Below are 15,172 nucleotides of genomic sequence, written 5' to 3'. Positions count from 1 at the left end.
CCTTTCTCAGTAGCTCTGAAAGAAATCTTTTTAACTGTGACACTCATTGTCAGAAAAACTTCTTCTGGTGTTTGACCAGTACTGACTCAAAGATTCTTTAATAATTTCGTCATATGTTTTACAAGAGGTTCCCATTCTCATCCACCATGAGAGAGCATCATCCTCTCTGTCTCATTGTATATAGTAAGTCCCTAAAATCAGTTTCCTTGGGAGTCTCAGCTCTAATCTCATCATCACTACCAGACAACCCTGATGATTCAACATGACTTTTATTAACATCTTGTTCCCTATTTATCATGGTACCCTTCATTATAAGCTTTATGCAACGGAAGTAAAGTGTCATTCTTATTGCTACCTAAAGTGTTAATATTTTCCTCATTATTATCAACACTTCCTTGAGTGGCAGCCTCATCACTTATATTCTGAGTATTAGCACTCATCTTGCCTTGTTTATTGTAGCAGCAATCCACAAAATACATAAATCACAAATCCTAAAATGGTAATGTTAATTCTCACAAAATTATATTGAAAGTCTTTCTTGAACAATATTGTATCACTTATATTAGCTGCTATGGAGTTACCATGAGATTGAAGCCATGTACATCTAGTTGTCTAACCTGCCAGACCTCAGCCAACTGCCGGTATTTTGCCTCTGCCAATTCCTGCACTTACAGCACTCGCACCGTCCACTGTGGATGCCTCTCTTACCGCTGGGTTGAAGCCATGCATGCCAGAATGATTTGTCAGCCAGCCCCCTGCCACCTCTTTTCTCCAATAACTCCACTCAGTTCTGTCAAATGTGCCACCTGCACTTTGACAATTACTATGTCCACGTCAATAGTGTAGCAGTTGACATCCACGTGCAGTTCACAAGAAGCCTTAATGTTCCACAAATAATGCCTGGGCACTTATGATGCTGCCTATATTGCTGATACGTTGTTTCATACAACATTCCTGAGATGTGGTCATTACTTTGTTTTCCAAAATAGCATTTGCATTTATCTTTCTTAATAATTTTTATAATCAGTGTTTACCGGAAAGTATTCCGTAACAATAGCTCAAAGTCAATGTTCTCTCCTAATGTGCACCTTAAAACATAATTATTGCCAAACTTGACATTTCACAGTGACAGTGAGATTCCCTGCAAGAGATGTCAAGTATAGTGGTATCCCAAAAATTAGAAGAAATATCCTTCCATGACAAATTGCTGCAGTGGACATGCGAACCACACGAATTGTATTTTGCGGAAGGTTGCACGTTGAGTAACTATGTCGAGCAGTCCATGAAGGAAAATTATAGTAATTTTCACTTAACTCTAAAATCAGAGGAGGTTGGCATGACCCCTTTCTTCTAAAGCTTTCTCGATGACCCCACTGGATTCTTCACCCCCCCCCCTCCCCCCACCCCACCCCCCCCGTCCCTTGTTGGGTGCAGCTCCTAACATGCGACCAGTAAAAAATAAATTTTGGAGTGGCTTTTGGGAATACTGTAATGATGCTATAATGAAGCATTCATAGGGATCAGGATGTCCATCATGTTTAAAAATTCTGGATTTACTGCAATACATAGGTGTCTGATTGGTAAAATGGATTGTGGGACAAACCCAAGAGAAGCCTGTGTACAGAGGCAGGAAAGCTGCTGTCACTTATTTAGATAGGCTTCTTATGACCTGAGAACCTTATATGCTTTAATTGTTGCCATAATCATTGGCATTTTGCAACTGTTAACATCAGTTCAAGCTTAGAATGATTATAGAGAAATTATCCGTACATAACAAAGCCCCTCAGAATGAAACCAGACTACACTACGGTTCTTGATGGGGCCAAGATTTAATCAGTGTTAACTGGAGGGGAGGGGGGAGAGGGGAATATTCCGCTATTCACTGTTTCCCCCAACTGTCTTCTGAATGTGTCTTTGCAATCAGTTATGTGTGTCAAATGCTGAATTCTGTGCAAGTGACAGCTATGAAACCAACGAGCTGTAATCAGGCTTTGAAATCTCTAAACTGTTCTAATTTCCAGATACTCTGCAGGCAATCCATCAGTCACACCCAGCAGGTAAAACAGACCAGAATATCCAGGCTATATTTCTCAAATTCAAAAATAGGGTGTGACAGAGGCTCATTAGTATCCACAAGAGACAAGCAATAAATGCAACATCTAAGTAGGTATCTGGGCTATGCAATGTGACTGTTATGCTACCCTTCTCCATACTGTAATATTGTTGAGAAGGTGTCAGTCACAGATCCATCAGATGAAGAGTGCTTGTGGTAACTGACAACAAACTGCACTTGATAGAACCATATTTTATAGCGGTCCTCCTTTCCAAGCCTCTTAGATGTGACAGGGAAGTTGATTGCAGGTGACATTTTAGTGATGGGTCTAAATTTTTGAGAATCTGTTGGAGTATGTGTCATTCTTTTGATGTGGGACCATTGTTATAAGGCTTGTATGTGGAAGCGTTAAGAAGCTGGCAGAGTTGCTCAACCACATAATCACTACAGTTGAGAAATGTGTTGGCCTTGTCCATGGAAAGACTGACACCATTACCAGACTTCTGTGTTTTATCAAAGTGACTACTCCAAAAGAATTATTTGAAGATGATTTGTGACCATGTTGTCTGTGAACTAGAAGTTGCACAATTTGCTACATTTCTAATCAGTGAAGAAAATAATCTATCACAAGTGTTTTATTGTGGCGCTGTTCACTTCATCTAGTGAACGGAGCTTCGAAAACTGTTCATAATAAAAGTGGATGAAATTTTCATAAATTTCTTAAGTTGATATGGTACTTTATGAAGGATTTTCCCTCGACGGGGGCAACTTTCTCAAACATTACTGTGTTTTCCAATTTCCCTCTCAAATTTTGCACCTATGGGGTGCAAATACGGAAATCTTGAAAAGAGCCCTTGAACTTGTTCTGCATTTGAAGAAGTATGTTGCCGAAGTACATAAAAAAACCAACAGAAACTTTGAAAAATTGAACATTATTTAGAAGACAAATTCCTTTGTGTAAAACTTGTTTCTTATATCATTATCAATCAAACTTTAGCGCTTTTTAACAAAATATCAATCAAGTGAGTCCATCTTCTATCTGTTTGTACATAGATCTGTTCAGTTTAATGTATAGATTTACTTCTCAGTTTCATAAAGAAAACTGTTATGGAAATGACGACAAATTCTAGCAGATTACTTGCTACAGATGTTACCAAAACATTGTAATCATAAATAAGTCGTTATGTAGATACTGGATTAGCTGCCACAGGTGCTAACAAGAACTACACAGAAAAGGATATCCCTAGTTTCATAAATGGGTGCACAGATATTTTGCAAAGCTTGTATTTAAAAATTGTTGAGAAGAGTCCTTCAAAATTAAGGGTTGTCAAAGGAGGTTCATGTTTACAACCTGAAGTTATTGCAGAACTTCATTTTGAGAAGTCCTCAGGTGACAATTCCAATGGAAGAATTAGTGACAAAAAACATTTGACCCCATCAACAGCTAATGTACTGAAAGGAGAATATTTTAAATTTTGTGAATATTCTGAGAAACAGCTGAAACAATTCATTCCTAAGGAGGACAAACTTGGTCAACAAAGTGCGAACCATGATTTCACTAAGTTTGTACAGAAGCTGTTATACATGTTTCATAGAAATGCTGCAGTTGAAAGAGGCTTGTCTGTTTAAGAAGTTTTAGTTGAAAACTTAGAAGAAGACACAGTTGTTGCAGAAAGAAGTGTTTACAACGCAGTGCATTTGTTTGGTGGTTACTTGATAGTGAGAAAGAACTATGGACATTACAAAATCAGTTATACTAGCTGTGAAGACTGCATCATCACAGAGAATACAAGCTTTAGAACAGAAAAATTCTGATGAAAATTAAGTGGCCAATTTTAAAAAGAGAACTGATCAAGAAATAAGAGTTCAAGGATAAAAAAAAGAATGAGTGTAGAAAAGACAAAGAAAGAATCTGAAGTTTTAGATGTTGAAATTTCAAGTTTCAGCTAAAAAAAATTAAGCCCTGAGTTTCTTACAGTCAAATTTAATATTGTTGACATAAATTTTATACTTCCATAATTATTATATCGTCTTAAGGAAAATTGTAAGTTTTCATTACATTACTATGTTAAAACAATTTGTGCTGTTTTGTTGATAACTGACATCCTGAGCCCATGACTTTGTGCAAAATACAGGTTGATTCTTACAGAGAAGATATCAGTAACCAGCTACTTTTTATAATGCTGTTTATTTATTTAAATATCACTGTTACTGGTTTAAAACTCACAGGTTTATCATTATGTGACTTGTTCATGTCAAGATACATTTTACATTAACTGTCACTTTTTATTTCCCCATATGCTGAAATTTCTTTGGAAAAGGGGGGGGGGGGCGGTACCCCACAACCAAAACATGATGTGAGACAATGTCTATTTAACTGTAATTGTGCCTCACAATGATTTTAAATGATGTAAACAAATGATTAAAGTGATGATGTTGTGGTTACTTACATTGAAAAATACATATCATTACGTCATCACTGGAACATAATGACACGAAGTTTTCAACACAAGTAACCAAAACCTCTTCATTTTAACAATTTGTATACACCATTAAAAATCATTGTGAGGCACAACTGTAGGTAAACAGACACTGTCTCACACCATGTTTCAATTGTAGGGCACCACCATCCCAAGGAAATTTCCTCATACGAGGGAGTAAAAGATGAAAGCTAATGTAAAATGTATCTTAATGTGAACAAGCCATTAGATGATGAACCCAGCACTATTTAAATAAATAAATAGCATTATAAAAAGTAGCTGGTTACTGTTATCTTCTCTGTAAGAATCAGTCTACAAGACAACTTATATTTTAATTAATTTAATGGTAAATATATCTCAAAATAGCCATACACCAGTGTAGGTGGGTAGTGAATTTTTTTATAGCATTTGATGAATGGTGTACTATGAGTCATACATAACAACATTATTCATGTTGTCATACAGTTTAAGTGATGTAGGAATTATTACATTCAGCATTGAATTTGATCTTCTGAAGATCGATACAATCCCTGATTGTCCACACATCAGTTTTATAATTATTACAATAGTTACTTCTTGTTTTTCCAGAAGTAGTGTTGCAGTTGAAATGTTACTTTTACTCCTTTGTTAGTTGTTTCCATCCTGGAATACCCAGTTTCATAATATTACTTGAATATTTTTTACTATGTGAATCACTTTTTCTTGTAACTCCTAACTATACAAGGTAAAAGTTTTGATACACTTCAGCAACTTATGTAAAAGATATATGGTGAAACTCAGTTAAAGCATTACATGAAAAGTAATAAAGTATTTGATTGCAACAATCCAGATTTTGAATGCATAGCAGTGAAATATAATTTATTGCTCTGACCTAAAACTAAAGTTTAAATACAAAAAAAGTTCATCTAACATAGGTGAAAATTTTAGAGTTAATGGTAATTACCTTTAATCTTTGGTATTAAATGCCCATATGTGTGTAACTTGAAGTACTGATGATATCTTCTTCTGGATGTTAACACCTACATAATTTTAGACTTCTTGTTGAATTTAGTTTGTTATTTTTGTAGCTTCCTGATATACTGATAAGAGTGTTGCAAAGGGATGTAATGATATGAGAGTTGGAAAGGAAAGGATTGTGTAAGAAAAACTAAGCAAGTATGTTCTAATCTAGACACACAGTTCTGATAACAGGTAGAACCTCATGCTGAAACAGAGCAACTGAGGCCAGTTAGCACTCTCGGGGTTCCAGTCTCAAGCAGTGATCAGCTAAGCATGTGTGCATCTGTTAACAGCCGCAAAGATTCTGGAATTCGTAGCAACAGCCGTCGCAGTAGTATTCAACAACAGGTAAAAACCCTAGAATTTGGTGTGAGGAGCATTTTTGTTTATTTAACATCTGAAATCTCATGCATGTGTCATGTTTGTCCACAGGCATTTGCACATAATGTTCTCTGCCATCTTTCATTTCTTTTGATTTGGTTACAGTAAGACGCTCCGCAAAATGTAAAGACTTAGGATAATGTATGCTTATGCTTGCACACTATCAATGCATTTCCTTCTTCTCCCATACATTTTGTCACAGACCAAAAAAATTTTTTGTGATTATTGTGTGGTTTGAATTATGTGTGATTCAGTTACACCTACTCTTTTCTTCAAATTTCATTTTAATCTGTTTCACCCAACTGCCATGCTGCTGTGAGCCTAGTGTCATTTCAGTTGTTCTCCCACGGGTTTTATTCATATGTGTATATGGTGTTTTATTTCATCATAGAATTATCATGAAAACATTAATCCCATGGTTTTTGACAAACTTATTTATGAACACAAGAGGGGGAGGGAGGGAGAGAGAGGGGGGGGGGGGTGTTGGTGGGTGGGTGGGTGGGTGGGTGGCTGGCTGGCTGGGTTGACTGGTGGTCAGAGAGAGGGGGTGCGGGGGCACGTCGCCGCATGCATATATGCGCACACACATAGTGAGAGTGACGTGAATTTTCAATATGTATTAGTACTAGAGCACTTGCCTTGCAGTGGTAACAAAAAGCAGAACTTTTGCAAAGCAAGACTGGATGAAACTGCAATAGTGTTTGCGTCAGCCACAACAAGTGGGGCGGGGTGCTTGCATGTCCATAATTGCTTAGGACTGGTGTCGGTAAGACATAAACCTCTCTTAAGCTATGGGGTTTCATTTCGGAGGATAGCAAGGGTGAGTGTGTACAATAACCAACTGGAACACCTGTGTCGTGCCTGTCCATTTACCTTTCAACTGCAGCAAGTGATCTACATCAGATAATTTCATCAAAGGGCACATGGCCCAATAAACTTACTAAGTGCAATGAAGGCAACACCAAATTTTAAGGGACTAAAGATCTTACAGTCCCTGAGCTCCAGTAGTATTAAAGTAAGTCAGAACATGTAGAGGTTAAATGAGTTAATGACAGGGGGCCACAGAAACAAGGTTACAATTGGTGGAGGTGCATTAAGCTCTGCCAGAAATCGTTCTATTTCGGTAATCGAAAAATTCAAGTGAGGTGGGCTGTTGCAGTTAGAATAGCAACAATAGTTACAGATTAAAAACATAAATGCTAAGAACTAAAATTGTAGCCAGAAACAAATTTTATTAGGTTCGTGCATAAGTTGATAGCATTTTTGTTTTGAATGTTGGTATTCCGGTTGTTATGTTTTTATTTATCAATTGTCATTTTTTATTTGTAGCTCACCGTTCGGTATTTGAGTTTACATATTTTCATTTTGTCACTGGGACATAGTGAGTGGGGCTGTGGATGGTAGAAAATGGAGTACCAAGTGGAAAAATTATAACATTTCCAACATATTCTTCTGTTTCGAGTTCAATAGAGGGGTGACAGCAACGAAGACAGCCAGAAACAATTGCTCTCTGAGGTTTGATGAAGATCATTTAAATCCATTAATCCACAATGATCCATGTCATTTGTACTCGAGAACTGGCAAATGTGAAGAACCGTGGTCATTCCACCATCGTGCAACATTTGCATGCAGTGGGAAAGATTCAAAAATCGGGTGTATGAGTACCACATGTTGTAAACCAAAGTTACAAAAATCAGCGGGTGGCCATATCTGCATCTGTGCTTGTTCATCATCAATTGTCTCTGAACAGCACCACCATTCCTATACTGTATCATTATCAGTGATGAGAAATGGTGTGTTTATGCTAACATAAAGAAAAGAATTGTTGAGCCCAAACAAAGCAGCAACTTCCCTTACAAAAACCTGCCCTTCCACAATGGATAATGTTATGTATCTGGTGGAACAGCAACAATGGGGTGTACTACAAATTCCTTCCCTGTAGTGTAACCATCAATACCCACATTTATTGTCAACAACTGAGACATCCTGCAGATGTGCTCCGAGTGCAACAACAAGGAAGACTGCGTGAAGGGATGCTACTCCACGAGAATGTCCATCCGCATTCTGCTAGACTGACAAAAAAAGGTCATACAGTAGTTGGACTGGGAAATCATTCTGCTTCCACCTTATTCACCTGATCTTGCACCCTCAGATTCTCACCTTTTTTCTTTCTCTGTCAAACAACCTTCAAGAACTTCCTTTCTAGACGAGAATGCACTACAAACATGGCTCAATGAGTTCTTCATCTCAGACCCACGTGATTTATACTGCTACTGAATGGAAATGTTACCCCAGCATTGGCAGACTGTTGTAAATAGTGGAAGCTAATATATTATTCCAGAATGAGATTTGCACTCTGCAGCAGAGTGTGCACTGATATGAAACTTCCTGGCAGATTAAAACTGTGTGCCGGACCGAGACTCAAACTTGGGACCTTTGCCTTGAATCGTGCTTGGGTAGCTCCGTTGGTAGAGCAATTGCCCGTGAAAGGCAAAGGATCCGAGTTCGAGTCTCAGTCCGGCACACAGTTTTAATCTGCCAGGAGGTTTCATATCAGTGCACACTCCGCTGAAGAGTGAAAATCACACTCTGGAAATGTCCCCCAGCCTGTGGCTAAGCCATGTCTCCACAATGTCCTTTCTTCCAGGAGTGCTAGTTCTGCAAGGTTCTCAAAAGAGCTTCTGTGAAGTTTGGAAGGTAGGAGATGAGGTACTGGCAGAATTGAAGCTGTGAGGATGGGTCGTGAGTTGTGCTTGGGTAGCTCAGTTGGTAGAGCACTTGCCCGCGTAAGGCAAAGTTCCTGAGTTCGAGTCTCGGTCCGACACACAGTTTTAATCTGGACTTACACTGTGCTGTGAATCTTACTGTAATACTGTAATTACTAATGGATTTATTGCGTTTCAGGAGAATTTTAACTTTACAGTTAGCAGAGGTGCCCTGAAATTTGATGAAAACCCAATAAGTTCATAACTAATTATACAACTAGTCCTTACAGCCGAGTGGTGAAGCACAGTTGTAGGCTAAGTTTATTTTAAATAACCCTTTAGGCGAAACCAATGCTTAAATTCAAGACATTACACAATTGCAGTAGCCACTCAGTTACACAGACCAAGTGGGCAAAGCCCAGAGGGCAGCATGCTAAAATAAAAATAAACTGAAAACAATTAACAGACAGAGGGCTAGTTAAAAAAGCTGGCCAGCTGCCATACCAAAATAGGTACCTTTCATCAGTCATATTGCAAAACTGTAGTAAATGGAAATGAGCGTTGGGTGTCATTGGCCGGGAGGCCCATTATGGGGCAGGTCCGGTCGTCTATGTGCAGGTCTTATTACATTCGACACCACATTGGGCGACCTGCGCGCCGGATGGGGATGAAATGATGATGAAGACAACACAACACCCAATCCCTGGGCGGAGAAAATCCCCGACCCAGCCGGGCCCGTAGGACAGCAATCTGTCACACAGGCCACTCAGCTATCGGGGTGGACATTCTGTAGTGAATTTCACAGTGAAGCTATTGACAAACAATTCATTAAACAATGGGTAATACTGCAACACATACACATAAATAGGGTTAAACGTAACTCAACTTAGATGTAAGCCAATATACAAGCTTCTGTAGGCCACAACATGAAATCAATTGGACCAGCTATGAGGCCTAAATTTAAAACAAAGAAACTCTTGTCTCAGAATCTGGCAAAAACCCGAAGAGATTCTGGTCATACGTAAAGCACACCAGTGGCAAGACTACAGTGCCACTAAAGCAAAGTTATTAAACACGGTTTTCCGAAACTCCGTAACCAAAGAATATGAAGTAAATATTGCTGAATTCCAATCAAGAACAACTGCCAAGATGAGAAACATAGAAGTAGATATCCTCAGTGTAGCAAAGCAGCTTAAATCACTTAATAAAGGCAAGGTTGCTGATCCAAATTGTATACCAGTCAGGTTCCTTTCAGAGTATACCGATACAATAGCTCCATATTTAGCAGTTTTATACAACTGCTCACTTGCAGAAAGATCCGTACCTAAATACTGGAAAATTGCTCAAGTCACACCAATACCCAAAAAGGGAAGTAGGAGTAATCCGCTGAATTACAGGGTCATATCATTAACGTGAATTTGCAGTAGGATTTTGGAACATATACTGTGTTTGAACGTTGTGAAGTACCACGAAGAAAACGATTTATTGACACGGTCAGCTCGGATTCAGAAAATATCGTTCTTGTGCAACACAACTAGCTCTTTATACTCATGAAGTAATGAGTGATATCGACAGGGGATGTCAAATTGATTCCATATTTTTAGATTTCCAGACGGCTTTTGACACTGGTCCTCGCAAGTGTCTTCTAAACAAACTGCGTGCCTACGTTATGCCTATGGAATATCACCTCAATTCTGTGACTGGATTCGTGATTTCCTGTCAGTACGGTTACAGTTCATAGTAATAGATGGAAAGTTATCGAGTTAAACAGAAGTAACATTCAACGTTCCCCAAGGAAGTGTTATAGGTCCTCTATTATTCCTGATCTGCATTAACGACATAGGAGATAATTTGAGTAGCCGTCTTAGATTGTTTGTAGATGATGCTGTCATTTACCGTCTTGTAAAGTCATCAGATGACCAAAACGAATTACCAAATGATTTAGATAAGATATCTGTATGGTGCGAAAAGTGGCAATTGACACTGAGTAAAGAAAAGTGTGAAGTTATTCACATAAGTATTAAAAGAAATCCGGTAAATTTCGATTATGTGATAAGTCACACATATCTGAAGCCTGTAAATTCAACTAAATGCTTTGTGACTACAATTACAAATAACCCAAATTGGAACAATCACATAGATAATGTTGTGGGTAGAGCAAACCAAAGACTGTGATTCGTTGGTAGAACACTTAGAAGGTGCAACAGGTCTATTAAAGAGACTGCTTACACCACACTTGTCTGCCCTATTTTGGAGTGTTGCTGTGCGGTGTGCGATCTGAATCAGGTGGGACTGACAGATGACATTGGAAAAGTTCAAAGAAGAGCAGCTCATTTTGTATTGCGAAATAGGGGAGATAGTGCCACAGACGTGATACATGAATTGGAGTGGCAGTCATTATAACAAAGGTGTTTTTCGTTGTGACGGGATCTTCTCATGAAATTTCAATCGCCAGTTTTCTCTTCCAACTGTGAAAACATTCTGTTGGCACCCACCTACATAGGGAGAAATCATCATCACGATAAAATAAAAGAAGTTGGGGCTCGCACAGAAAAATTTAAGTGCTTGTTTTTCCCACGCACTGTTCGATAGTGGAACGGTGCAGATACAGCTTGAAGGTGGTTCGTTGAACACTCTGCAGGGCACTTTATTGTGAATAGCAGGGTAATTACATAGATGTAGAAATCTGAGTGGATACTGACTAATTTAACACTATTTGTATTATAACTCAAGGCAACAGGCAATAGGTCATAGGAAATGTGCCTCGAAGACACTACAGTCACTCATGCTGTTCAGTAATGAGGCAAGTACACAACAAACTTGACATACATTTGCAAATATCTGAAGCACGAATAACACCGATGACTGCCTTTATCTCACAACAGCAGACCAGAGTAATGACAGAATTACCTACTAGGTGTGGAAGGTAACAGGATGTCACAACAGAGCACAGAATTAATGCCCATGACGAAAGAGATAACCATAGTCCACAAATGGGCACGCAACAGTTCCCCAATCCGTCTTCCTTCCTTCAGTGGTCAGATAAATGACAGTCGAGTTCCCAACTGGCATGATGGCGCCAACATCTCTCCACAGCAGAGGCCACTGCATTCTAGCAGTGTTTGGCCAACGAAGAGTGCTCACATGTCCTCAGTCAAAACTGACCACCAACTACCAATGCTGGTGAGCCAGTCACTTCTCCCGTAACAAGTCAAGCTCCAGAATATATGCAATCCATGACTGCACATGCATGTGTTCTGGTGACGTGAATAGAATCAATACCAGCAAAGATATCACACATGCATGACACAAACTATGTCAGCACTCCCTGTCGGAGCACTTTTGTGACACTACAAGTGGCATAAAGCATACACTAGGTCCACAATTGCGCAACAGCAGGATTCCTGAACAGAAGTGCGGAGTCTGTAGTCAGATTGTGGCTACACACCACTCACAACCTTGTGTAAGGGTACGAGAATTTCCTTAATTTTGTAAGTAGAAATTCACCATAAGCACACTATGTTTCCCACCTCAGGGCCTACATATCACCATATAGCAGAAATGCTGAGTTGTGATAGGCACAACAAAAAGGTTCACACAATTATAGCTTTCGGCCATTAAGGCCTTTGTCAGCAGAAGACATACATACACACCTGCACACTCACACTCACGCAAATGCAACTCACACACGTCAGCAGTCTCAGGCAACCAAAACAACACTGCGAGCAGCAGCACCAGTGCATGGTGGGAGTGGCAACTGGGTGGGGGCAAGGAGGAGGAGGCTGGGGTGTGGACAGGGAGGGATAGTATGGTCAAGGTGGCAGACAGTAAAGTGCTGCAGTTTAGATGGAGGGCAGGAAAGAAGGTGGGGTGGGGGTGGGGGGGGGGGGGAGCAAGTAATGGAAAGTAAGAAGAAATTAAAGGACTGAGTGTGGCGGTGAAGTGACGGCTGTGAAGTGCTGGAAAGGGAACAGGGAGGAGGCTAGGTGGGTGAGGACAATGACTAACAAAGGTTGAGGCCAGGAGGGTTACGGGAACGTAGGATGTACTGCAGATAAAGTTCCCATCTGTGCAGAAAATCTGGTGTTGGTGGGAATGATCCATATGGCACAGGCTGTAAAGCAGTCACTGAAATGCAGGATATCATGTTTGGCAGTGTGTTCAGCAACAGGGTGGTCCACTTGTTTCTTGGTCACAGTTTGTCGGTGGCCATTCATGTGGACAGACAGGTTCTTGCTTGTCATGCCTACATAGAATGCAGCACAGTGGTTGCAGCTTAGCTTGTAAATCGTATGGCTGGTTTCACAGGTAGCCCTGCCTTTGTGGGATAGGTGGTGTTCGTGACCGTACTGGAGTAGGTGGTGGTAGGAGGATGTATGGGACAGGTCTTACATCTAGGTGTATTACAGGGGTGTGAGCCATGAGGCAAGGGGTTGGGAGCAGGGCTTGTGTAAGGATGGACGAGTATATTGTGTAGGTTAGGTGGACGGCAGAATACCACTATGGGAGGTGTGGGAAAGCTAGAGGACAGGACATTTCATTTCAGGGCAAGATGAGAGGTAATTGAAACCATGGTGGAGAATTTAATTCAGTTGCTCCAGTCCTGGATGGTACTGATTTACGAGGGGAATGCTCTGTGGCAAGACTGTGGGACTTTGGGAGGTGGTGGGAGACTGGAAAGATAAGACACGGCAGATTTGTTTTTGTACAAGGTTGGGAGGATAAGTGCGGTCAGTGAAGGCTTCAGTGAGACCCTCGGTATATTCCAAGAGGGACCACTCATCACTGCATATGTGACGACCACGGATGGTTAGGCTGTACGGAAGGAATTTCTTGGTATGGAATAGGTGGCAGTTGTCGAAGTGGGGGTATTGTTGGTATTTAGTAGGTTTGATATGGACGGAGGTACTGATGTAGCCATCTCTGAGGTGGAGGTCAACATATAGGAAGGTGGCTTGTGGCTTGTTGGATTGAGTAGGACCAGGTGAAGCAAATGGAGGAGGGGTGGGGGGGGGGGGGGATTGAGCTTCTGGAGGATTGTGGATAGGATGTCCTCAACTTCGATCCGGGTAGCAAAGGTGTCAAGATGTCATCAATGAATCCAAACCAGGTGATGGGTTTAGGATTCTGCGTATTTAGGAAGGATTCCTCTAGATGGCCCATGAATAGATTGGCATAGGATGGTGCCATGCGAGCTCCCGTAGCTGTTCCCCGGATTTGTTTGTAGGTAATGCCTTCAAAGGAGAAGTAATTGTGGGTGAGGACATAGTTGGTCATGGCCACTAGAAAGGAGGGTGTTTGTCTGGAATCCACAGGGTATTTGGAAAGATAGTGTTCAATAGCAGTAAGGCTATGGGCATTAGGAATGTTAGTGTGCAGGGAGGTGGTATCAATAATGATGAGCAGGGCACCGTGTGGTAAAGGGACAGTAACTGTGGAGAATCGATGGAGGAATTGGTTGGTATCTTAATCATTTCACCGCCACACCCAGTCTTTTAATTTGTTCTTATTTCTCTCCTTTCCACTACTTCCCCCTCCCCCCCTTCCCCTTCCCCCTTCTCTCCTGTCCTCCGTCTAAACTGCAGCACTTCACTGTCTGCCACCCCACCACACTATCCCTCCCCTTCCCCACCCCAGCCTCCTCCTTACCCTCACCCATTTGCCCCTCCCATCATGCACTCGTGCTGCTGCTCGCAGTGTGGTTTCAGTTGCCTGAGACTGCAGATGTGTGTCCAAGTTACTTTTGTGTGAGTGCGGGTGTGTATGTGTGTCTACTGTTGACAAAGGCATTAGTGGCCGAAAGCTATAATTGTGTGAATCTTTTTGTTGTGCCTATCGCAACTCAGCATCTCCGCTGTATGGTGAGTTGCAACTTTCCTTCTCTAATATTGTTGCATTCCATCCTGGATTTTCCATTGACTGATTTTTGACTGATGGCTTTTCTTCAATCCTAACCCTATGCTGTTTTCCTTTGTTACTATTTTCTTTTGCGTCACTATACTGAATGTCTGCCCTTCTTTCTCTTCTTTCCTATGTGTTTCTTGTCACCTTAGAAACCGCACTGCACACTCTGCTTACGAGCCACACCATATCAACCGTCCCGGCCACACGCAACAGACGGTCTCAAGACCACATTGATTGTTGTTGCAGCATCTTATGTCCCACATTACTCCCGCCAATATAAGTAATCCCATACTTTCAAACTGGTCATTCTCCCTGCATCATTTCTCGTATTTTTGCGTGTTATCTGCAGCACCTTTCCGGTGCCACTCGACCTTGTAACTCTACCTACGAACACCTCCCACACTTTCTCCGTTCTATCCCAGTTTCCACCCACTAATTCCACCTCATCCAGTCACATCTGCATCCCCCTTCTTCATGCTTATCTACCCTCAGACCTGCTACCGACTCTCTCTCTCTCTCTCTCTCTCTCTCTCTCTCTCTCTCTGTGTGTGTGTGTGTGTGTGTGTGTGTGTGTGTGTGTGTGTGTGTGTGTGTGTGTGTGTGTTAATTATTAGTTATTCACTTCTTTGATCCTTGTGACTTCTCTCCTA

At 40.9% G+C, this 15,172-nt stretch overlaps 1 protein-coding gene across 1 annotated transcript in view; it reads left to right on the top strand.

Moving 5' to 3' along the window:
- The window catches only part of LOC124790067 (adenylate cyclase type 9), a 153,062-nt gene that overhangs the window by 82,289 nt on the left and 55,601 nt on the right, over positions 1 to 15,172 (top strand). Inside the window, exon 7 of the mRNA XM_047257632.1 lies at positions 5,725 to 5,880. Within this exon, the coding sequence (XP_047113588.1) occupies positions 5,725 to 5,880 (156 nt within the window). The remainder of the gene's footprint in view (positions 1 to 5,724; positions 5,881 to 15,172) is intronic.

The sequence above is a fragment of the Schistocerca piceifrons genome, chromosome 3 (assembly GCF_021461385.2).
Source record: "Schistocerca piceifrons isolate TAMUIC-IGC-003096 chromosome 3, iqSchPice1.1, whole genome shotgun sequence".
Taxonomy (NCBI): domain Eukaryota; kingdom Metazoa; phylum Arthropoda; class Insecta; order Orthoptera; family Acrididae; genus Schistocerca; species Schistocerca piceifrons.
Note: the sequence above shows the minus strand (reverse complement) of the source record. Positions and strands in the feature narration are given on the sequence as shown.